This window comes from Sipha flava, unplaced genomic scaffold (genome assembly GCF_003268045.1).
Source record: "Sipha flava isolate LNK unplaced genomic scaffold, YSA_version1 499_pilon_pilon, whole genome shotgun sequence".
Classification (NCBI taxonomy): Eukaryota; Metazoa; Arthropoda; class Insecta; order Hemiptera; family Aphididae; genus Sipha; species Sipha flava.
This window is the reverse complement of record NW_020273359.1, coordinates 6317-33143: the sequence shown is the minus strand read 5'-3', so window position 1 is coordinate 33143 and position 26827 is coordinate 6317. Positions and strand designations below refer to the sequence as shown.

The 26827-nt window shown below is 30.2% G+C and overlaps 1 protein-coding gene and 2 pseudogenes across 1 annotated transcript; 1 reads left to right on the top strand and 2 right to left on the bottom strand.

Annotated features, from left to right (window-relative positions):
- Positions 1 to 41: 41 nt before the first annotated feature.
- On the bottom strand, positions 42 to 26651 carry LOC112690258 (zinc transporter ZIP10-like). The gene is made up of 8 exons (XM_025564228.1): positions 26385 to 26651; positions 25788 to 25920; positions 25546 to 25718; positions 23944 to 24072; positions 23756 to 23872; positions 23504 to 23669; positions 10461 to 10645; positions 42 to 182 (listed from the first exon to the last, which is right to left on the bottom strand). The coding sequence occupies exons 1-8, from the start codon at positions 26649 to 26651 to the stop codon at positions 174 to 176; spliced, it is 1179 nt and encodes a 392-aa protein (XP_025420013.1). The 3' UTR covers positions 42 to 173.
- On the top strand, positions 191 to 1812 carry LOC112690260 (annotated as a pseudogene).
- LOC112690259 lies at positions 16997 to 17687 on the bottom strand (annotated as a pseudogene).
- Positions 26652 to 26827: the final 176 nt, after the last annotated feature.

Sequence of the window (26827 nt, the reverse complement as noted above, 5' to 3'; positions counted from 1 at the left end):
ATTCGTGGTGTGTGTTAGTATGTGTTTGATCGTGTGTCGAAAACATATTCGATAACGGTGGTCTGTTACTTAAATAAATTAGTGTGTTCGTAGTTCGTATTGTTTGCTTACCGTGCTCGATTACCGCTTATGTGCCACGTAATATTCTGATTTTAATATTTGTTAAACAAAAATTAAAATGCCTAAAAAAAAAAAAAAAAATTTAAGTAGTCGTTTAAATACTTTCGTGTCTGAGTTCGGTAAAAATGTTTTTAGTATTGACACTAGGGTATTATTTTGCAAATATTGCGAAACGAAAGTCGATTCGGATAGAAGATCCAGCGTAATACAGCACTTGAAAACAGAAAAACATTTGTGTTCTGTTAAACGTAAAGAAAATCAACAAGAGACCAAGTGCCAACAACTATTAACCAATGATTTACCGTCTAAAAAATCGAAGTTCAACCTGGATTTATGCAAAGCTATGGTCTCGGCTAATATACCACTAAATAAACTATCAAATATAGAGTTTCGGACATTTTTGGAAGTTTTTTCTGGAAAAGATGTCCCCACAGAATCAGTACTTCGAAAATTCTATTTAGACGACTGCTACAACGAAATGATGGAAAAAATTAGGCAACGTGTTTTCGACCGAAAAATTTGGGTGTCACTTGATGAAACAACAGACACAGAAGGTCGGTATATAGCTAATGTAATAATAGGGACTTTAGAAGAGGATACTGCTGGTCCAATTTTTTTACTGAATACTGAAGCACTAGAAAAGACCAATCACTCTACAGTTTCTAAACTTTTTTACAAATCTTTAAGAATTTTATGTCCTAATGGGATAAGACACGACAACGTTTTATTATTTTTGTCCGACGCTGCGCCGTATATGATAAAGTGTGGAAAATCTCTGAATGCACTCTACTCTAAAATGGTACATGTGACTTGTGCTGCTCATGGCCTCCATAGAGTTTCGAAGGAAGTACGAAATCAATTTGGTACTGTTGATAAAATTGTAGTTAATTTAAAAAAAAATGTTTAAAAAAGCACCATCACGCATACAAATTTTAAAAAATTACGCTCCGGATATCCCTTTACCTCCAGAACCAATTATAACCTGATGGGGTACCTGGATCAATGATGTACTTTATTATTGTAAATATTACGAAAAAATTCGTGATGTTGTAAATATGTTGGACTCCAATGATGCTTTAAGTATTAAAGTTTAAAAAAAAAAATTTGGTAAAAGAACACGTTCAAAATAATTTGGTGTATATTACTTCAAATTTTAAAGTTCTTTTTGAATCAATTTTGAAACTGCAGACAAAAAACATGCCTTTAGCTGAATCGTTGAGTATCGTGGACAATGTTCAAACACAATTAAAATCCGTTCAAGGTGAACCAGGGAAAAAAGTCTATGAAAAAATGGAAAATTTTTTGTCTAAAAATATCGGATTAAAAACATTAAAACAAATCTCGTCAATACTTAGTGGATCTATCTCCACCATGGATGGTCTTCCCGAAGATCTGTCAACAAATGACCTTATTTTCTACAAGTACGCACCAATGACGTCAGTGGATGTCGAAAGATCATTTTCTGTTTACAAAAACCTTCTGAGCCAAAACAGACGATCATTTAAACTTGAAAACATAAAAAAGTATCATATCATTCAGTGTAATTTAGGTAAATATAACAATGAATACCTAACATGATTTAATAATCGCTGTATTTGATAAATTCTATTTTTTTTAAATTTAGGACTCTGGGAATAGATCCAGTGTAGAACAGCTTCATTATCAAAAGAAAAATACAAATAAAAAAAAAAAATTTTTTGTTTCTATAATTATTAATTATGCTTTTAAACACATATTTTATAAAATAATAAATGCATATTATACCGCATATTTTGGTGTTTTTTTACTGCATACGTATGCACATATTTCATGGTTTTTTAGCGCATAAAGTTCCGAGCCCTGGTTATTACATATCAAAAGATTATTACAGTTATGAATCATCAAAGAAGAGTCGATATTCGTATTTTTATAAACCGAGAACTTCATAAACATAGATTTATCCACATTTAAAGATAAACCTCTCTCATTTATACAATTATATATTGAGTTTAATCCTTTAGTAGCTTTATGATAAACCTCATTCCAAGAAGGACCCGAAAATAACATACAACTGTCATCAGCGTAAGTAACTATTTTACCATCTATATTTAGGTTACATAAATCATTTATATAGAGTATGAACAATATTGAGCCTAAAACACTTCCCTACGGAACACCATATTTTATAATATTGCTAGGATTTTATGTTATTATTTAATTTTACTTGTTGAAGTTTACCGAAGAGGTAGCTTTAAAACCAAAGTAAACTTCTTTTGTTTATTCCAAAAGTAGGTAGGATCTGAGACAGTATATCATGGTTTATAGTATCAAAAGCCTTCGCAAGGTCTAGGAATATAGCAATAGTTTTTGTTCCACTATCTAATGAGTGATACAGAAATGGTGTAACTTCATACAAAGCATTTTCAGTACTTAACCCTTATCTAAAACTAAATTGATTTTTAGAAAATAAATTATTATTTTCTAGATATGTGATAAGTCTTATTTTGATAATTTTTTCAAATATTTTCGAAAAGTTAGTCAACAAATATATTGGTCTATAATTTGACATATATTTACGATCACCTCCCTTGAATAACGATTTGATTATTGCGATTTTGAAGTCATCTGGGAAAATGCTTTTCTTAATACTTAAATTATAAATAAATAGTAAAGGGCAGGTTAGAATGAATTCAAATATTTATTGATCTAATTTTTTTTTTGACTTCCATGAAAACCAATTTTGCTGAATTTGAATAAAATAATATGAGCTAATAACTCAAAAAAAATCAACTATATGCCAAATATGCCAATACACACAAAACATGTTCTATTAAACTTTAGATTTTTATTATCGTTGTTATGAAACAGATTTTTATACAAAAAAAAACCAATAGTTCTGATGTTGAAACTTTTTTCCCCCACAAATTAATATTCAAGATGACCGTCAAGGCGATAACTTAAATTAAAACTTAACTACCCTACTTGATTCAACACAGTTATGAAGATAGTATCAAATTTCACTACTCGGATAAAGGATATAATGCAATGTAATATGTAGTTTTAAAATTATATATATGAAATACTTTAATTTTTGTATCGAGTATCCAAGAAAAGTGATGATCGGTGAAATTTTTACTAGTAAAAATTAGAGCATTATTGCATGGGGTATCATTATTGCAGTAATAACAGGAAATCAGATACTAAATGCATGCACATTTAAATCCACGTGGAATAACTATACCAATATTTCAGTTTTATGAAAATTAATGTAAAACTGATAATAGTTTTTGCATTTTTGAGGGCAAATCGAAAATACTCGTATATCAGTTTGAATAACAATTATTTATGAAATAATTTGAACCCAACGTATGATAGACATGTAAAATGTAGATATATTATATTTTCATTATTAGTTTTATGTATTTAAAATGTTAGTGGATATAAATAATGATGTCCATTAGACAGATCAAGAAAATCTTAAAAATTTTTTAAAATCAATATAGTACATCATCGTAGTGATGAGTAAGTAGTGAAAGTAAGGATTCGAGTTGTATAGACTAAAGAAGTACTAACATGATTTATAAAGAAAATATAATTATTTCTAAAAGTTGTAAATCATTTTATCGTTCGCTTTTGTTATATTGTTTTACGGTTTCATTAAACGAGCACTACTGATTAAAGGTCAGAGTAGGTTTTATTTTATATATAATTTTTTTTTTTGTTCCATAAACAATACTTGAGTATAACCCTTCAGTTTTCTGTTCAATATTTTGAATAATTTCAATAAGGGTAGAAAAACTAATGTTAAACATTGTTTTCTCGTTTCCATAGATAGTAGAATATCTGTTAACTATATACATAAACTAAACTTGGAAAAATATTATTTAGTTTTACAACCACAAGTTGTATGCCTTTAAGCCTGAAAAAACCGCATTTATGTTCTGACTCCTATGTATGAAAATATTTTTACTATCTAAGATCTATTCTGTTGTTATCAAAGATGCTTGTCACATCTTACTCGATATGTAATCGACATCGTTTTAATACCTGGCAATTCATCTTAGACAGTTACATTTTCTAAACAATTAGAAAAGCATATTCTCCTTAATGAACTATCCACATAAGATTTCTGCATTTTTAAGGCATAATAATAATAAATTATAATTTTACAAACACTACAAAATTAAATAATTTAATGTTATTTATTATTATATTTGTATCATACGAGTAAGTAAAGTACCTAATAAAAGTGCAATGATGTATACGTAATAAAAATATGTAATAGATATATGTTTTAAGCTATACGGTTTAAATCAAATTTATTGTAGCTCGATATATCTACACTAGATTCTTATTCATAATTATTTATAGATCTCCGAATGATTATTTTCATTTATCACAATTATTTTAGGATTTAAGTACATGTTAAAACAACGAAATACTGTCATAAAAGTATTTAACTTTTACAAATAATATCACTGAAGTATACGATTAGACACACTTGGTAAATATTATTTTGATATTGCATTATTGAATTTTAGGTAATATTTAATAGTTACTTTTATAGTCCATACTAATGGTTTCAATGGTAATGTTTACTAAAATCTTTGTGATCTGATTTAATTGAAATTCAGCTTCAGATAAGTAGAATTCAGTTTATTCTATATTAATGTATTAATGAATTATAGTTCTAAATGTTCGATGTCGTAATTTGTACTCGAATCAATTAATACAGCGTTTCTTTTACTTTTATTCATAGAACCCTATTTTATGTCCACTTTTATCGTGTAACCACTACTATTTTTTTTAGCATATTAGCTTTTAAAAATAAGTTATTACAGCTCAAAAAATAGAACCCTTACTTTTTTTCAATAGTTTAAATGCGTTGTTTTATGTAAGGATTATCATATTATTTATGTAAAGATTATTTGTAATAAAAATTGAAATAATTTCGTTTATTAATTATATCTATACTATATTTAATTAAAACAAATATTTTAATTAAATAACAGATAAACAAAACTTCTAAATTTTAATTTTAATGAAATTAGTGAAATTGCTTTTAATTATTATAAATATTCTTAATATTGGGCTTTATTAATGACAGTTGTATATTATCATATTAGTTTCGGCATCAAGTCAGTCGATTGCGATATTTTTTGTTGATACATAGGTGGAAAACCCCATTTCATATTTATAAGTGTTGCAAATGGTAAACGTGCTAACACGGTGTTTTGTGACAATTAAAGATATTCATAACCAATTAATATTTTTATCTATGACGTTCAATACGTCATTTCAATATAATCTTTCGGAGGCAATGAGAGTCACTACAAACGTCTTCAAATGGACTCCCTTAAGGGTCAGTACTATCCCCGATGCTATTTAATGTATATATAATAGATATAACCGATACTTTTTCAAGAAAGTTCATGAACGCGGACAACTTGATTTTAGTAGTCCAAACCAGAAGTTTCACAGAATTAGAGCGTACTCTTAATTAAGACCTAGAAAAAATTCAAAAATACTTTCAAAAGTGACACCTAACGCTTAATCCAAATAAGTCAGTAACAAGAACATTCATCTCAACAATCAGGATGCAAAAAAATAACTTGAAATAAAAATCGCAGGAAACAAAATCCCTACAGAAAAATATCCCAAGTACTTCTGAGTGAAATTCGACAGAATTCTAACATATAATCAACATTTGGAAAGCGTTAAAAATATGTTAAAAACACTCAATAACATCATGGCTAAGTTAGCCGGCACTAGCTGGGGATGCAACACCAATGTACTTCGAACTTCAGGCCATTGGTGTATAGTATCGCTGAATACTGCTCACCAGAATGGAATAAAAGTGCACACTGCAAAAAAGTTGATGTACAGCTGAACCACACGATGCGCATCATCTCAGAAACTGTAAAATCTAAACAAACGGAATAGTTACCGGTCCTGTCAAACATAGCCCTCCCTGACCTTCGGACACTATCACATACTACAAAAACCAACTTATATCTAAGCACAATTTAAAACTTGCCCTTACAAAAGGATATCCTGGAACACCCCCCGATAAGGTTAAGGTTAAGACATCCTATCTGGCGTACAGATGCACCTGAAGAGTCCATAGAAGTGCTATGGAAAAAACAGTAAGATCTATCAGAAACCCATAACAAAACCCTTGTACCTGACCCAACTATAAAAGTACCCGGATGGGATCTTACACGTGCCCAATGGACAACCCTCAACCGCATCAGGACAGAGCAGGGAAGATGTAATTACTTACTCCATAAATGAAGAATCTCTGACTCTCCACTATGGGAACGTGATGAAATACAATCTATCAATCACATAGTCCAGTTATGCCTTAATACGAAGTTTGAAAGAAGGTTAGTCCAATTGCACGAAGGCAGTTCGGTGGCCACCAAAGGCTTGACGAACTACTCATACAGCTGTGATATTTCTTTTACTTGCCAATCTACTTACCATAATTAACGGTGTTAATATTATTACCTACTATAACTATCACCACTATTATTAATTTATTCTATTTATTTTATTTATTTTTTTATTATTATGACTATTGTTTTGATGTTACATGTTTTGTTTAATTTATTCATTTACTCACTATTCTGTAATTATTATTATTACTTGTATTACGGATAAGTTGAAAAATGTCATATGCATAAATAAATAAATAAAAACAAAAACAAAAAATACTGAATTAGTATATTATACTACTTTAAAGTAGTATATTTTAATACTTTATACATACAGATCTGATTGATAAAAGAAAATACATATAATTGCAGCGTAAGATAATGTAAACATTCCAACCTATCTAATTCAGTAAGCGCAATCTAGTTATGTTTCAAAAATACCATGAGCTTAATAATATAACAATATAAGGTATCGGTTCACTTCCCCGTCGCCATTTCCCCGTCGAACATTTCCCCGTAAACACTTCCCCGTAAGACATTTCCCCGTCCAATACGATTTCTCGTGCAACATTTCCCCGTCTAATACACTACAATACAATCTTTATATGTATAAAATAACAGGCCTTTTTTATTTACCAATTTTTTGACGACGCTATTTAACTTTTTTCCAATTTTTTTTCACAGAGTTGTTCCAAATACCTTCCTGAGTATCACCACGTCGCCCTATTTTCAAAATTTTGATTTTAAAGGTTTGAAATCGGCAAAAATAAATTTATACATGTAAACTTTTTCATTTTTTGGTGACCTAGGAAATATGTTGATGTGTTTAATAAAGTTAAGTTTAATACATATTTTAACTAGTTAACTAAGCGAAACATGTCGCCCAGTAATTATACTCTGTTGATAGTATTTTGATAGAGTGAAATAAACATGTAATACTATAATCGTACTATGGTATTATACATTGACTATTTTGAGAAAAACATTTTTTGTCGTGCAGTGAAAATTCCATATAAAATGCACTGGTTTAATATGTTGATTTTAATAATTATTGATTGAGATTTATGTAAATTTATGTTAAATTTAATATTAAATAATTTACACTTAAAAAGACATTGCTTCCACAGCGTCTTACAACTAAAAAGAGTTTTTCCGGGCTACGCCGGGTAATATAGCTAATAATATAAACATAATAAAATGTTAATCTCAATAAAAAAATAAAAAAAAAAATAAAAATAATAAAATTTTGTTTAATTATAATAAAAAAAATAGTAACTTACATTTGTAAATTATGAGCAATTCCAATTAAATATTCATTGAGATTACGTCCATGGTAAGAACTTACAATTTTTTTAATCCGTGTAGTTGTATTGGTATATTTTTTCTTTTTAGCTACCTGTTCTTGTCCTGCTATTAATTGATTGATTTTTATTTCCGTTAACCCTTGTTCTTTTTTTATTATGTCTATTAATCGCCATATTGTTGGATGAGATGCACCTAACAATGACGAAAATGATCTGTGCCAACCTTCAACGGAGTTGTTTGTTTTAGGCAAATCTGCAAGTGTTGCATCGTATTGATTCCACAGTGCTAGACTAAATGTAGGTGGGCGTCGAGTTCTACGCCTATTTGGTCTGCCGATCCATGTATCTTCAAAGTAGTCTGTCAATGGAAACAATAGTTCTTCATTTTCTTCAAAAAAACTTTGGGACATTAACTCGTCAAATTTTTCTTCGACGTCAGATATTGGTATAAATGCTAAGGCCATTAACTGTTTTACATTTAAAGCAAAGTCAGCGTTTGAAATATATTTTTCTCGTACTTCAGGAATACACTGTATTTTTCTCCATACACATTGCCCAAAATGAAAAAAGCAGCCCCTTATTTGAACGTCCTTGAAAACGTCTGCAATAGCGCCAAATAGCGCTTGTTCAAAATCTACCATAATATTTGCTGGCCGTAAGTTTTTTTCTAAATTTAGAAGTTCTTGTCCAATCTTAGTATAACTATCACGTGTTTTATTTGGCACAAGTGCAAACACTAACGGTAATACTGTATCGTATTTTATTGCATGAATTGTAAGAAGTTGAGTAAAAAGTTGTGGGGATGACTTAAATGTACCATCAATAAACCAATGACACTGATCGGACATTAATATTTTTAAATTTTCTTCAGTTGAAAACAATAATATTCGATTAACATCATCAGAACCACTATCATAGAGGAGGAAGGGTTTATTGTTTAATGTGAGTGTATACGGCTCAATAATATTTATTTCTGTTAACATTGACGGATTTACGGGAGGTGCATTTTTACAACGCCTTAGTCATTGGACAGTTTTCTTCATTGTGGATACTGAAGGTAAAGCGCCAGAAATTGCTTGAGATGATATAGTAGATATAGTATTAGCAACTATTTGATGAGGAGTTGAAGTAACTTGACTGGATGCTGTCTCTTTTAACTCGTTAATAATAGTTCTAGTACTTATTTCTGTTATGTTGGGTGTATGGTTGTGAGTGTTTTTGTGTAGAACAACTTTATCATTTACTGTATGTATCCGTCCACGACACTTGTATATATTATATTTGATGCATTTCCAATATGTTTTTTCATATTTTGTATAGTCCTTTTCAAAAATATATTCCGCACATACTAATAAATTTTTTCCTTTGGTACTTTTTACGTAAGTCATTTTAAAATAGTAAAAAATAAATAAACTAACTGAAAAATATCTTATTTAAGTATAACGAATGTGACAGCGAATAACGAAAATATAACGACGCGACGGTTATCGAGAAACTGTTTCAATTTGTTAGTTTTGCTAATGCATACCAGATCCGATTTAGGATAATGTATATCGTACATCGATAACGTATATCTTTATAGGTAATTTATATTTGATAAAATCTATAAGAATAAATATATATCTACGTTAATTTGTCCGTACCTATACAGAGTACAATTATAAGCTATATAAACCTATTATACAGCGTGGAATTAAAATAAATTGTTTTATACTATCGTTACTTGTATATCACATATCAAATCGCTAGATGGGGTAGTATCGGACGGGGAAACGGTGACGGGGAAAATCGCTAGACGGGGAAATATTAAACGGGGAAACGGTGACGGGGAAATGTCTGACGGGGAAATGTATTACGGGGATCAGTCCATGACTCCAATATAAGCCCCTAGTAAAAGAGACTAAACGTTTTTTTAATTATTGAGTATTTAATTTTTTTATTTTTGGAATTATTAAATTATCGCATTCTATGCAATAAAAAAATAATAATTTTACATGAAGTTAGGTTTGTTAGTCATAATTGGATGCTTTTTTTGTGAACTTATTCCAATTTACTTCAGACTATTGATTTTGGGTCAACACAATGTATATTATGTTTTATAGCGATAGAATTATGGCAATCCCCTAAAAGAATATAGGCATTACACAGTGAAACATTTAATGCAAACATTTTATTATAATTTATTGTGCTTTATTTGTTAAAGGATTTTATTTCAATTAACTTAAAACAGAAACCATTTTTAAGTACAGAAAGAGTTGAAGCAGGTATGTAAACATTATTAGTACTCAGTATTATCGTAAATTGATTTAATTTAATTTTTCGAAGCAAAGTTTTATAATTATTTAATGTACCTATTAAATATTTCTGTAAAATACTTTTCATGCACCTCTGCAACTATATACATAATTTATAATTTATTTTTATCGAAAAAGAATTTAAAAAATCTCGTATAACATTTCGTATTCCATCAAGCAAAAGTTTTTGTTATTGTTGTTTAAACGTTGAATGTAAACAGTGAACTATAAGCCGATAATAATCCTGCATACATAATGCTATAAAAATCTGTCAGTTATTCTACTACAAAAATGTTACATACCTAATAACGGTTTATTAAACTTACCAAATGTGTCAAGGTGATAAACAAAAACAATCCTCCAGCAAAAGAAAACACAAATCCAGAATATTCCATGTTTCCCAAACAGATACCGATTACCAATCCAATAAACGCTGTACACGCGGATACAAAGTTAAAAGATAAAGCACGACGAAACGACATGCCGGATTGGATGAGTATAGCAAAATCGCCTAGAAAAACAATAATTCAAAATTATAATAATATGTAATATCATTTTGAAGTCGTATTGTGTGGCCACTAGCCTCAACTATTGTAGATTTGGAGGCGATAGTATACCATGCTTGAAAATAGATAATATGGTAGGGAAACAATTGATAGTATCAAGGAAAGAATAATTATAATTGTTTTATTAAAAAAAGTTAAAAAAAGATATATATATGTTACGGTCCAGGTGGATAAATAAGTCATTGTAATACAATGCCCGGATATTGTATACAATGTCTAAGATATTTTAACAAAGTAAATAATACATATTCAATTCCCATATAGACTAGTCATTCTAATACAATATCTAGTCATTGAATACAATGCTAAATCTGGTGTGGACAATGTGAATATTAGAGTTATTTTAAAGTATTATAGGTATTTTATAATTTCTTTTAGGCACTACGTTCTATGGATTATGATAACTTTTATCAGTGATGAGTAATGTCATTAGTAGATAATCGGGAATTTGTGGGCATTTTCAACATGCGCCGCAGGGCTATTCGTCGTCCATCAATTATAACAAAAATTTATATCGCAATTATTATTATCATGGGACGCTATGAAGTCATATTTGTCATAGCTGACAGTAAAAACACATACTGCCTTTTACATGTGCTGTTTAGTGCTGTGTTATAATTGTGTAGTATATTATATACGTGTTGTTTTTAAAATGGAAAATAAACTTATTAATCATTTAAATAATATTTTAGAGTGTTACGTGCAAACCGTTTGATCCGTTAATTCAGTTACAACGTCTCAGTCAACGCTTGATTGGAAGTGTAGTTAAGAATAATTAAGACTTTTTTTAAAATAATTAAATTTATTTAACTCATAAAATTATCTTAACTACAATTTTGTAAATATTCTATTGGTAGAAATTATCTAAGTCATAATAATTGTAACTTATAAAATGATTGAAATATTTCTAAGTCCAGACCATAACTTACACTGACGTGAAGGTGCTCAGTGCAGCATAGCCAAAATTCGTCTGAATTGCCCTTGTTTTCGGGTCCCTTTTATATGTGATATGGTATGTGTGTGTGTAAAATCCCAAGTGTGTGTGTGTAAATGAAATAAGATAATAAAATATGATAAATGTGATGAGTCGTTATTGATTCGGTGTGTGCGCTCTAAAATATGATAATTCTCTATTGATTCTGTATGCGTGTACTATCTCTTGACCGGCCCATACTTAATACAAGATCCAGGATGTGGTCAACCACCCACGTATATGTGACTCCGATATTCATATTCTTATTTAAATAGATAACCATGTGAACAATTTAACTTATTCACACGCCCAGTTTCGATGTTCATGAGAACCTCTTATAATGTGTGTTTTATACTATGTGACTACGCAGTACGCGACAAGAGTTTAAAAAACCTAACAGTACATATTTAAGTAAACTTAAATATGATTAACCTATATCACACTTAAAAGAATTAAAATCAAAGAAAACGAAAATTTCAAATGGTTATAAATTGATTAAGAAGTATGATACAATGAATGTTGCCGCCACACCGATGTATATAGTGTGCCGTGTGTTTGTCGCGCCGATCGTTTTTACCTCCACGTTATCATTCCGCGAGTGTGATATCGGTTCGTTCGTGTATGGTAGTGTGGAGGTAATGAACACGTTTTTTGCTGAGTTGTTTTTTTGTGGTTATCCGTTTTTATTAAAACAAAACTTTTCGCGTGTGCGTTTTTTACACCGGCGCGTTGTACGTTTTTGTATTATCTCCGCGTGTGCGTTTTTTACACCGGCGCGTTGTACGTTTTTTTATTATCTCCGCGTGTGCGTTTTTACACCGGCGCGTTGTACGCTTTTTTATTATTAATTCCAGTTCGGATACTTCGCGTGTGCGTTTGTACACCGGCGCGTTGTACGTACTTATTATTATTCCGTTATTTTCGTTTTAACCTTTCGCGTGTGCGTTCTATTACCGGCGTGATATACATTGTTTCCTAGTGCAACGTAAACACTCACAATGCTTGATTCAGGTCTCCTCTGATTCGGGTATTTATAATAATATTGGTTTGTTTTCTTCTTATTTTATATGTATAGTATGTACAGCATGGGTACCCATTTCTTCTTTTGTTCTTTTCTCTAAACCATTTTCTAACTTATTATAATTGTTGATATACTTAATATCATTATTGTTATTACTATATGAACTTGTGTTATTATTTTAGCAAGTAAGGTTATATCTGTTGCCCTTGTCCTCTCTTTCCGTGCGTCTACTACCCGTCGACGTACTGTACGGGATAGATCCTAATCAATGAAAGTCTATAATATAGAAAGACTTATTGTTCCAATAAATGAAGGTAACCAAATTAAATAATACGTGTATAACGAAGAATTTTTTAATATTCTCCATGAAACTCATTTTTCAATCGGGCACTGAGGTCGTTGTTTATGTAATAATTACGTAACATGTGCGGACGCTCGGTATCTTATCTTATTAAGATTACTATTCATATTATTATTATTATTTAAATGAGATATTGAGTTTGTTCGCGCATGGTACGTAGTTAATTAATGTACTATTTTTAATTGTCACCGAATTTCGGATTGTCGTCACCAGGCTAAATCCATCACGCCAACGGACGCCGTTATCGGTGCACCTACCTATAAAAGGCACGGTGGCGTGATGGAAAGTCACCATTTACTGTCTCTCCGGTGTTGTAGTAAGACCTTCCCAGGCAGACTTACACAACATTGGAAGACAGTATCCCCCCGACCTCGACGAACGATATATTTATGTTGGTCAGTGGTGTAATAGTCGGAGTTATTCTGGCATTGCATCGATCAGCATAACCATCGGTTTATGGGGCAATAGTCAGAGTAATTCCGGCATTGCACCGACTGAAGTATCGTTCGTTCGAGGTCTTTATTCCCGTCGACGCATTCGTTATTCGCATAAGCTCTCCGAGCACAAAATTATTCGTGTCATTAAAGCTCTCTGAGCACTATTCTTATAATAAAAAAAAATATAATATACACAATTTTTCTTAATCATTAGTGTTTCTTCTTTTTTTGTGCCTTTTTCCGAACGTTACAGTCGTAGTAGAATGGAACATGAGTTAAATAATAAATATAAAAATATAACAAGGGAGGCAATTATGTTATACCATAACTTGTGTGAGTCATGCCAAAAAAAGGGAAGTACAATTAAAAAGGGCTTAGTAGTCAAACCTATAATATCAAAAGAAATAAACTCACGATGTCAAATAGATTTAATTGACATGCATGCACAGCCTGATGGTAAATATAAGTTTATTTTAGTCTACCAAGACCATTTAACTAAATTTGTAAACCTACGTCCTTTAACTCATAAACGGGCAGAGGAAGTTGCATATATTTTACTGGATATATTTAAAAATGTTGGTACTCTAGTTATATTGCAAAGTGATAATGGTAAGGAATTTGCAAACAAGGTAGTAAAAGAGTTATGTAGCATGTGGAAAGACTTAAAAATAGTACATGGTAAACCTTGCCATTCACAAAGTCAAGGTTCTGTAGAACGTGCCAACCAAGATGTTGAGAATATGTTAGGAACGTGGTTGTAAGACAATAAGACCAAAAAATGGAGCGAAGTAAATCTTCACGGTACGAAGCTATGTATGGCTCTAGGCCTGAAATTGGATTAAATAATTGTATACTCCCAATGCATGTAGTAGCAAAATTAAAAACGTAAGAAGATTTAGAAAAAGCCTTAAACACTATTGAAAAGGAAAAAAACAAAGAAAAAAACAGGGACAATAAAGTGATTACAGTAGAAAATGGCGAAAATTACAATTCTGAGGAAGCTTTAAACTCTAGAAAACTTTCTATTCACACAAAAAGAAATGAATGTGTAAATAATTTATAAATGTAAGCAAATAAAATGAAATCTATCTCTGAAAGAAGGTTTTGTGAAGGAAACATTGGAGAATCGGTAAAAATAAAAATACCAGACGTAGATAGAGCTCGAAGCGACTTAACGATCAATTTTGGCAGTAATTATGTCAGGTATTATAATCAATAACATTTTTATTCGGTGGCGGTCAAACAGGGGGTTGGTCAGGTTTTTTAACCGCCACTGTTTTCATTATTATTTATTACTTAATATTTTTATTTCTAAATTAAATTTTTTTATAGTGGAAGACGGAAATTATAAATTAGGCACAACCAAAGGTAAATTACAACATTATTACAGTAGAAATCAATTTACCATTTGCAAGGAGAAGTTTGTAAGTGTTGATGAAATACCCGATATTCAGTTGTCACAAAGAGAAGTAGCTAGGTTGTTTTCATATCTAGGAGGCCAAGGTTATGACCACTGCACTTGTACTCAAAAATGTGAAACTAGAAGATGCAAATGTAAAGCAGCTGGAATTTTATGCAACTCCAAATGCCATAATGGTAATATTTGTAAAAATAAATAGATTATTTAATAAAAATGAATATAATTAATAAAATATTCTCCATTTTGTTTACGAATCTCATAAAAAGCATATTAAATAAAATTATATAATGATCATTAATTATAATATATATTCATCATAATAATTGTTCTCTTGGCACCTGTAGTACTAGCCGTTGTATACAATATCTGGTTTATGTGAATAATTATCTACTTGGCTTGAACAACTTGGATATTGTAAACTTTGTCCGGTCAGTGTTTACAATGACCATTTATCCACCTGGACCGTAATATATATATATATATATATATATATATATATATATTAAGGGGGGTGAGGGTCATGTCTTTGAATGTCATGTTTTCGAAGTTTATATTTTCGAATGACGAGTGTTAGAAAAGTAATTTGTTCGAATAGTATTGTAATCGAAAAACGATTTGTTCGAATAGATATGTGTTAGAAAAGTCGTAAGTACGAAATAATATATTGAACATCATTATTTTATTTTTAAACGTAAATTTTTATTACGTACCAGATTGATATCGTTTACTAAAAGTAATAAAGATAATAAAGTACATATAGCAGATAAATGATAGTAGATAGTGATATTGTTATTATAGCTTATTAGTGGTATTATATATATTAGTGGCTTATATAGTGGTGTGGTATAGTGGCAAAATTAGGAATTTGGTTTTGGGGGGGGGTTATGCATTCAACATGTTTTTTTAATTTCTGTCAAAATTATATGTCATATTTATTACTTTATACTTTTTTACAATTTTAATACAATATACATACTCACATACATTATACATTTATTAATAAATATATAAATAAATAAAATTATAAAATGAACTCTTTGTGTTTTATATAAAAAAAAATTTTCGATAACTCGAATTTTTTTTTTGTCCCCAACCGATTCAAATTATCAAGGTTCCACTGTATTTCAATATTCATATTTCAATTCATATATTTTATTCAGGACTTCACAAATTTATTATAATTGTGCAAAAAATTCAAGCTGAAACAGAAGCACAGATTGAAATGTTAATTTTCGGTCATCGAATTAAGAAGAAGACATATGGTGTGAAACGCAATCTCAGATTACAATTAATTCAAAAAGGAATGAATGACAATCCAAACTATTGTAAATTTGAGTTTTTAAAAACGATCGCTATAATTTAAGTTTTTAATAAATAATATTCGTAAGTTTTTAATTTTGATTTATAACTGATTATGAACAAATCATTTTTCGATTAAATTACTATTCGAACAAATAACTTTTCTAACACTTGTCATTCGAAAATATGACCTTCGAAAACATGACCCGTTCCCATATTAGGGTGGTTCTTAGTTACAGAAGAAGAAATTTTTTTTAAATATTCTTTGGTCAGGTACCCGCCATTTTGTTCATTATAATCATTAAGTAATTGGGACTAAATTTAGTCATGATAACTCACCCCCTTCCCATGCCTCAAAAGGGTTGAAAATTTGTCATAGAGGGTAGTTTTGTAGTTTTGTGAATTTAACTCAAAAACTATAGTACTTAGCGAAAAAATGTATAGAAGGTTAATTATGTATTTTAATGATGCTCATAAAACATATATTTGAAAAATTTGTCGTAAGTCTGTAATTTTCCAAGAAAAATAGTAAAATACGAAATATTTTATTTATTTTGCAAAGTAGATTTTTTATATTTATTCAAGTGTATTTAATAAAATATTAAAAATAAGAAAAAATTTCTTACATAAAAATCGAATAAAATTTAATTTCCTGAAAAAAAATGTAATTTGTAATAGAAGGATTTATGTAAATTATTCTAATATTATAGCAGTTATAATAAAATTGTATTTCAATAATCCCATTTTATTATAAAACATATTTTTTACATCCAAATGTATTTTAATTATTTTTTATAAGTTTTTTTCAAAACATCAATACTAAATTCCGGGTATTGCTTCCTATAATCTTGAATAACCTAAAATTATAAATAATAAATTTTAATAAATTCTTAATTATTCCACGAACATAAAATACTAAAAAATTACCTGTAACAAACTCGTATATTGTTATTGTTCCTCTTGTTTCGTAAATTTGTCGTTAAACTCCTTCATCAATTTCACACCTATTTCTGCACTATCATTGACAACTTTTAATATACTTATAATATTCTTTGCTTTTTTATATTCGGTGGTTGTTTTCAATAAACTTGGATCCTTTTGTAAAAAGTCCGGAGAGATACAAAATCTTTGAGAGAACTGTATCGATTTATTTGATATGAATTCAAATGGAATATCTTTACATACAAAATATTGAACGTCATCAAATTGTAAAACAATTTTTTTGATACTCTTTTTTCTTGTTCATCAGTATTGATTTCTTCTTAATTTATTTCCAATATTCGTTTTGCCATTTTAGATTTTGTATTACCATCAATGCGATCATCAAATAAAGAAAATACGGCACACTCATCATTTATATACCACAAATGGTTGATAAATTGTTTTATTGCTACTTCTCCTATTTTTTTATTATGTTTTGTATAATCAACTAATTTTTTTAAAAAAAATGATATCATTAAGTGGAGCTGTTATTGGATCGGGAGCAAATATCCATGCCTCTAAATAACATTTTACATTGAAACAATATATTTCTTTTAAACCTCTTTTTTCAATTATCGAGAACTTTAACTGCTGATAGAATAACAACATTTTAAAACAATATATCCCTTTTGCCATCCACCGAGCTAAATGGTAAGCACCAGGTGGTCGTAAATGTATACCTCGTGGAGGTATTTCCCCGAAAATATCTTCACAAGTTCCATAAATTCTTTATAGTCATCTCTTGGATAATTATCTTCGATTTTTTTGTACAAAATAATAAAAAATCTTCAACTACATATTTTAATTCTTCAAATACTTCTGGGTGCGATATCCACGTATGAAAATTACGTAAATCTAAATTCACCCAGTTACTTTTAAATCGTTTAAACAATGGAATATCAGGTCCAGATATAACAGATAGTTTTGATGTAATAAAAACAGTTTGTAAAACGATTTCAAAAATATGGTGACGACAAGCAAAAATTGAATCGGTTTAACTTTTGTTCAAAAAGAACGCATGCACCATTTAGACGGCCACTATTTGATACAGTAGTGTTAAATACAAAATCTTCAACTTGATCTAATAGACACTAAACTTCGTTTAAAGTATTATAAACAGTTGAACATATTTCATTTCCACTCCCAGATGGTAATTGTGGAACTCCTAATAATTGTTCAACGTTAAGAGCTGTGATAATCACAGGAAGACGATCTATTGAGTCCCTTCGTGTTAAGTCTGGTAGTAATTTTGAATCCCAATGTTCAACGCAATATTATAGATTTACATTTAAAAAATTAGATTTTATAGCTACAATAATTGTTCACGACACTTTTCTCGAGCTCTTTTAATTAAAGATCTATTAATTATGTACTCACTAGTATAGACATCAAACGATTCAGCTGCAGCTATAAGTAAATACACGGCATCTCGGTCACTTACTTTGCATTTATCTAATGCTCCCGATAAACGGTGGTTTATGATTTCCTTTCTTGCTCGCTTGATTGTTGATGGGCCAGGACGTTCAAGATTTATAATTTCATCTTTATCAATGAAGTTTTCATCGGATGTATAGTCCATAAACATAACTGTAGTATAAAAAATTATTAAAAACATTGTTTTTGAAAGTAATAATTTAAAATTATTAATTTACATTAATTTTAAAAATATAATTATAAAATAAAATAATTATATAAACTACCTATTGATTTCGATGCAATTTCGTGTTTTTCTTTCTGTTTAGCTTATTGTTTTTCTAAAGACAATTTTCGAAATTCAAGACCGGTTAATATTGAATCTTTACTCATCATGCATCCATGACGTCCTTTTTCACGTTGTTATATTAAAAATAGTTTATCTTGGTGAATTTTTATAATATTTAAAGCATTACTATGCGCAATGTCAAATAAGTCATTGAAATTGTCTTTAAACGTATTCATAATTTTTTTTTTTTGTGTATCAGTATTTCTATTTTTATTTTATCTAATTTTCTCCATTCGTCATAGTTTTTTTTAATTTTTGTTACGCAATTTGATCAACCTTGAATTGATATACGCGCTTTTCTTCAAAAAATTTGACATTTATCAAACACAAGACTAGCGCTATCGTGTAATATTTAAATGTAATATTAAATTGTAATGTTATTATTATATTTTGTCTAAACGCATAGGTATTATAAAATAAAACGCTCAAAATATCTCTTTTTAATGGAAGCTTACTACCAGTTATTTGATTTTTCATAACACCAACCAAGAAAATGAATTGTCTTTACATAATTGAATATGTAAATTAAAACTTATACTTTATATAGGAACAATATTATACAATATTTTACAATGAACACTACTACAATCACAATTTGTTTAACCACATCGCTGTACACTCAGTGAATAACAGAAAATTAAACATGTTGGCTTATTTAATTTTGGCGATAGGTATTTAATGACACCAATATTGATAATGATAAAGTATAGTGGTCATAAATAGTTTTCAACACATGGTTATCGCCAAACTAATATTCTTATTACTGAAAAATCATGATAAATTTAATATATCTTCTACGTATTTGATTAAAATTATCATTTCCATAATTATTATTTTATATAATCAAAATATTACTACAATACAATGGTTACTCCACTGAAAATTTAACAATCACCTTCTTCAGATATTAAATTTTAATCGATTTTTATGTAAGAAATGTTATCGTATTTTTAATATTTTATCAAACACTTGAATAAATATAAAAAATCTATTTTGCAAAATAAATAAAATATTTTGTATTTTACTATTTTTGTGAAAAACATGATGTGCTCAAATCTAAGCCACAGACAGACATCGTTTGACCTTGAGACTTATTGATAGTCATTGCAAATGCCAATCTAATTGGAAATTGAAGACATTTAAATTGATTTGGCACATATGTGGGTATAATAGGGATCCGCGGTGATAATATATTTTCACATTGGAATTTTCCATTCAAAATTATGGCTTCGATAACATTTTTCATTGATTTTTTAACGACTTATCGCGTGCCTTTGTACAACCGTGGTGGATCAAATTACGAAGCAAAATAACTGGTGATCAAACCTTCAATTGTAAATTATGCGGTGGCATGCCTGGTAAATCCAGTGAGTTTAAAAACTCTATTGGATAATTTGCAGCTTCAATAGCATCGCAAACTGTATCAATAGATTTGTATGACACCAAGTCTCCTGGTAACAAATTTTGTATCTTGAAATTCAATTCGTTGACGTCCACATTTTTTGCTGCTAAAATTGCTATTTTGCCAACCACTCATGATTAGTGTATTGTCTGTATACATTGGGAAATATCTGGTCAATGAGAGCATCTGCGAATCAATGGTTGTGCAGAAATCGGTTGGTAATTTTATACATCCAGTTTCATCTGTAGTAACTTTCCCATCCCCGATATCTAACAATTGTTTTGAGAATGTTTCAGCGGATGGATCATGAAGCATTTGAACGCGCATATTTACTTTCAGTTGTACTTTTTCAACATTACGTCATAGTGGCGATGATTTTAAGTACGCATTGATCCTATCAGCTTATGTTGAAAGCGGAAAAATGGGAAGTGTTTGTCTGAAATTACCTGAAAGGAGTAACAGAGTGCCGCCAAATAATTTTTCATTGTTTTTTATATTTTTCAATGTCATGTTCATCACGAATGTTTGTGTGCCATAGTTCATTCATCCCAGAATACACTGTTTCAGCACTGTGGCCATAGACGACTATTGTTTTATGTTGCACACTACGTCTAGGTTATTTTGAGTATGTAGTTGCAATTTAAATACTAAATGAGCTATTCTGCTCCATCCAATAAAGTTGTCGCAACGCCAGATGATACAACAGCCAATGCTATGCCTTTATTCGACCTATTTCGGCGAGAATGATCAAAATAAGGAATGTTTTGTCAGTTCCACCTGGTGCATTCAAAAAAAAAATAATCCACCTTGTCCTGCCGAAACTGCAAGCATGATGCAGTCGTAAATGGTTCTTTGTTCTTCATTCATTAGTGGAACGTTGCGAGCAACAATCGCTGCCATTTTCACAATATTGTATGGTAGTACACGATTCAATTCAGTGTTTATTAAATTAGATGCATTTTCGATTTGGTGAATGCATACCGAAATTACTGAGTGGTAAGTTGGCAATGATAGTGCAAAGATTCTCAATAGCAATCAATGCTTCGTTATACATAGCGTCACTGAATACTATCGTTAGATCGTTGCACCGTGTTGATGCAATATATCATCAGTCATTGAATCTTTATGATTATCCCATAATGTCTCTGCTCTTGTTGAGAAATATGTAGTCAACACTATTTTTATCTGAACACACGTACTGTGATGTCATGATGATGTATTGCATTTTTGGCAGGCAATAGTAAAGATGTAATCTCCAGCCATTTTGGATTACATGTGAACGTGATAAACAAACACGGCCGTCCATATTCATGCACGTAAGTTAGAGAATCTTGTATATATTCTTGTATATGACGTGACTATCTATGTATGATTATGGTAGAATGATAGGGTTTCCAATTTGAGGGGTGTCGGCGTTGTTAACAATAGCGTCTCGCAGGTGAATATATTCTTCCACATGCAGATTTTTTTGATAAAATCGCAAATATCGTAATCATTCGATCTCTATCTTTACATATATGTCGACCATGAATTGTTGACAAAGCTCAAGACATCGTAGAATAATGTTGTCCTGAACGAGTCTAATCATCAATTGATGTGCATAATAATCCTTTGAACTATTATTCTTCTTTGTTTTGGCACCTATTGCGAGATCTCGTTGTTTAATATTTGTGCAACACCCGTCCTATCCCTTCTTATAGCACTTAGAAGTATAAAAAATAGATTAAAACTTATTTGCAAACCTACCAAATTTATACACAAAATTTCATTAAAATTAGTCAAGCCGTTTTGGAGGAGTATGGTAACAAACACTAAGACATGAGAATTTTATATATTAGATATATATATAGATTAAATATATTAAATTACATGTTAATTAATTTACATGATTGTTGATGGAGGGAGACACTTAGATTCTAAACCTTACTATCTAAAAGTATGTAGGAACAAACAAAGAAAATAAAAAAAAAAAATTTTCAATCTACGCATTGTTCAACTTAATGTAAGAGAAAGTGCAAGCTTGTAATAAAAGAAGCGTTAATATTTTGAGAAAAAATACGAATCCCAACTAAAACCGAAAAAAATTGTATAAATTAATTAGAAATATTAATTTATTAATAATATATAGAAATAGAGAAATATTAATACATTAGTATAACGAATTGAGAATTATAAAAACACGCAAGAAGAACCAAAGCAAGCCAAAAGATAAAAAAAAACAAACATTTACGACAAATCAATATAATATCATTAATATAGCACACACAGATTCATTGAATATCATAAAAACAGAAGGAGATAAGCAGTAGGTTTCTACTCAGTAAAGCCCTCTTAAACTGGTATCCTTCATCCTTTTCTAGTTGGTGCAGTACACGCAAAGCCTGATAAGGCGATGAGGCTATACCATAGGTAATATTCGTCAAAGTATATTCCTCCAATGGCTTTTAAGGATCATCTCAACATAATATATGCTGATGATCGCAATGTGATGGGTGAATGTTAATTTGGTGATACATTTTACATATATCGGATGTAAACATGTATCTATTCAAACGACAACAAAGTAGAATATTCATGATATCGCATTGTAATTTTAGACCGACAAGGAGAGTATCATTCAAAGAAACCCCTGAAGAAGTGCGAGCCAAAGCGTCGAAACAACTCGTAATTTTATTTCATCCCTTTAAATACTTTATAAATGCCTGATGAGGAATCACATATTTCGCTGGTGTAGTTGCAACCTTAATGTGCCCAAGTGATTAATATAAGTGGTTATTAAAGTTCTTTATATTTTAACATTTGTATAGTTTTCAGTTTTTTTCTAACTATAAAAATTATTAAAATAAATTATCAAAAAAAATAAAATAAAATCGTCACATTAATAATGTTCTTTTCTTTATAAAAAAAAAAAATAAAAGAAGTCTATCGTTAATTTGCTCTGAATAGTTTTTCTGTGTAATATGGGTTTTGTGTTTAAAAATCGTAAAAACAAGATTATTTTATTTAAAAATCCACGGATGCGACCATGATCAAGCTCCCTACTGTACCCCGTATGCAGGTTACACCGAGGATACACTTTTAAGTACTGTGTACCACCCACCCCTTCCATAAACGTTTCATAAATCAATATAATATATTTATTTTTACCGATTTCGTGCGGAAATTCTTCGCATGCTATGGCGATCGATATGGATATTCCGGCGGTTACGTTTTCCGAGAACGCAACACCGATTGACATTCCATCGATGATGTTATGTAGACTGTCGCCGAATAATACTAACAGAGCCAACGTCGATAACGGACTAGTTTCGTTCTAAACCCAGACAAACATAAAAGTGCTAAGGTAAGGCTATATATTTAACGAAGATTAACTAAGTACTATAAGCTATCTGCTCGTACAATGGATTTGTTGTTCGTCGATTTGAAATTGTGACTGTGACCGTGCGATATCTGCTTTAGCTCATTCGTATTGCCGATGGCCATCTGCAGGGACGGCGACAGTTCATCGATGCTGATCTGTATAAAAATAATGCGTATTACTTATTTGTAGAAAAAATGGTGTACGTATATTATCGAGGATGGAAGACCTTTTTCTTCTCTTCATTGTAGAACACGATGCCCGCCAATGTTTCAAGGTTGTACAAGCCCCACAAGCTCAACCACATTATCAGAGCCGTGTAATTGTAATCAGGAAACGCCTCTGGTATTTTGAATGCCTGAAGGAACATTTTTTTTAACGTGAAAAAAAAAGGTAATTCCAATAATTTTGCTCAATAATCATAAGTTATCATATATTACTTAAGTGCTATCGTGTTATCCGCAAAAGAAAAATACAAAACTAATCAATTATAATAATATTAACATCCCAGCCCATATATATTCTCAGTTGATATACTGAACTTCAGGCGCAAATACAAGGGGGGGGCAATAAAGGGGCTGCAACTTCCCCTCTTAAACATTAAGTAGAAGCATATCGGACACAATTACTTAAAATATATAAAAAATTAGACGTTAAAAAGACTTTGTATAAATCGACATGCGCAACGCATTATGGCAATAACTCACTTTACTAGTCCTTATTTTCATTTTTAGATCCGCCCTGCTGAACTCGTATCACAAAATAAAAATATAAATATAAATTTTACTTGTATGATTTAAATAGCATTTGAAAATTATTAGATCTATTCTTTTTAAATATTTGTGATAGATCGATTCGGACGTTACTACATTAAACTAAATACGAATGTCGATTTAACCGATACACGAACTAATATTTTAATTTGATTTCTCGAAATAACGTAATTTGCACCGTTATTAACGAGCAATGCCATTTATTTAATTTATTTAGAGTTAAACTTTGGTATTTCAGTATCTGACGTAGTCAGGTGCAAATGTAGAGAGGTTAGAGATTCAAGCACTAACTCAAAATATCAGAAAAAAATGACATAACCAACAAATTTAATAGTTATTCCAAAGTTTCCTAAAAGACTTGTAAATAAAATATATAAATATACATATGTCAATATATATAGTGATCGATGAGGTGGGATTCTGATATGAGGGCTATATTATTTCTCTTTTCGCGTAGTATGGCTGTTTGTTCGTTTATATGGTTGAGAATTTCGTTAAGATTCCATTAAAGGACAGGAGTGAAATGGTATTATAATTATTTATCATTATTGTTTTTGAGTAATTGTTTGATGACTTGTAAGTAGCGATAATAATGGATAAAAGTACAACTTAAATAAAACATTTTTTACATTTTGAAAACATAAAATGTTTAATCTTTGTCCGCAAATATGGTTAAATAATGATTTACAGTCGATTATTTTAATTAGTTAAATTTGATTATGGCTACTATTTTATTGATAATTACCCTTTTAAATTAAATTTTGATGTAATATAAATGTGTAAAGAACACTTTAAACACAAGATCTATGCAAACTATGTATACAATTCTCTAGAAAAGAATTTCCACATTTTTTTAATTATCAACACAAAAATATTTTTAACTAAAATGTCTTATTTATAAATAAGAGACTTTATTACTTTATTACTTACTTTCATGTTATTACAAATTTTAAGAAAATTTATAATTGTTCAAATACCTACATTTAGTTTAGTTATGATTAAACACTATTCTAATTTAAAGAAATTAAGGTTTTTATCAATATTAAGAGAACACGTACTTCTGGAAGGAGTTGGAATACAGCTGAACTCGATAAAGAACCTGCGGCTAGACCCAAGAGTAATTTCATGACGATTTTTTTCTTATTTGGATCGTTGAGTAATGGCCAAAATAGTCCACCCACCAATCCTGATAAACTTATAATGCTTACGGATATTAAACCTCCGATCCAAGCTAAAAGTTAAGTAGAATCTCAGAGAACATATATAAAATAATGTAAATGGCTCATATTTGGGTACTAACCTTCAACATTAGTAGACTTATTGAGTTTTGGTTTTAATTCTGGAAAATCTGTTGTCATCGTTCTAATTGGATAATTTTCTTCATAGCTAATGAACTCAATTATACATTTATTTGGTTTCGTGGCATTTGTACACTATAAACAAAAAACATAAAAATTATGTACTAGTTTAATTAGTAAAAAAATGTATCTCATAAATTATGAATTGGTAAAGTAATTTGTTGGTCCGTCCAGAATGGTCCAAATGTTATATGCGGCTAAACAGCCACACACGCGTACAGATATATATATAAGACATACACGGCTAAACAGCCGCACACGCGTACACTGCGATAAAATACAAAACGAAAATTAACGGCCGACGCGATTACATATAGCCAAAACCTCCAATGTTCGTACGCGCGTGGACACACGTTGAACGACGAGTGAAGGTTGACTGGTGAACGCATTTAAAGGCGTATATCCGATCAGGCATGCGCACAAACACGGCACGTTGAATCTTGATATAGCCGGCCGACTTCGAGGAGTCGTTATCATTAGGATTTTCCGTATATATTGAACACTTGTACTTGTTCCGATTTTATATTTCCTATTCTTACTTTAACATGTGTTTCCATAATACTTGACTTGATCATATTTATAAGTTTGTGTGGGAAGTGAAACTCTACCAAAGTACTAATCAGACTTTTTCGGTGTAGGCTATCATATGCTTTTTGGAAATCGATAAAAAGTATGCGCATTTCCTTATTGAACTCCCATGTTTTTTGTAAAAGTTGTCTGACAATGAATATTTGATAATTTGTCAATCTACCTGACCTAAAACCGCCTTGATATTCTCCAATTACATTTTTAGAAGTCTCTTTCATCCTTGATAGAATGCACCTAGTAAATATTTTGTATGCTATATTAAGAGTGCTATTCCCCGGTAACTTTTTCAGTTACTTCTATCTCCCTTCTTATATATGGGACATATCATCGCCATTTTCCAGTTTTCAGGTATTTCTTCTGTTTCCCATACTTGAGTGATGATGTTCCATATTCT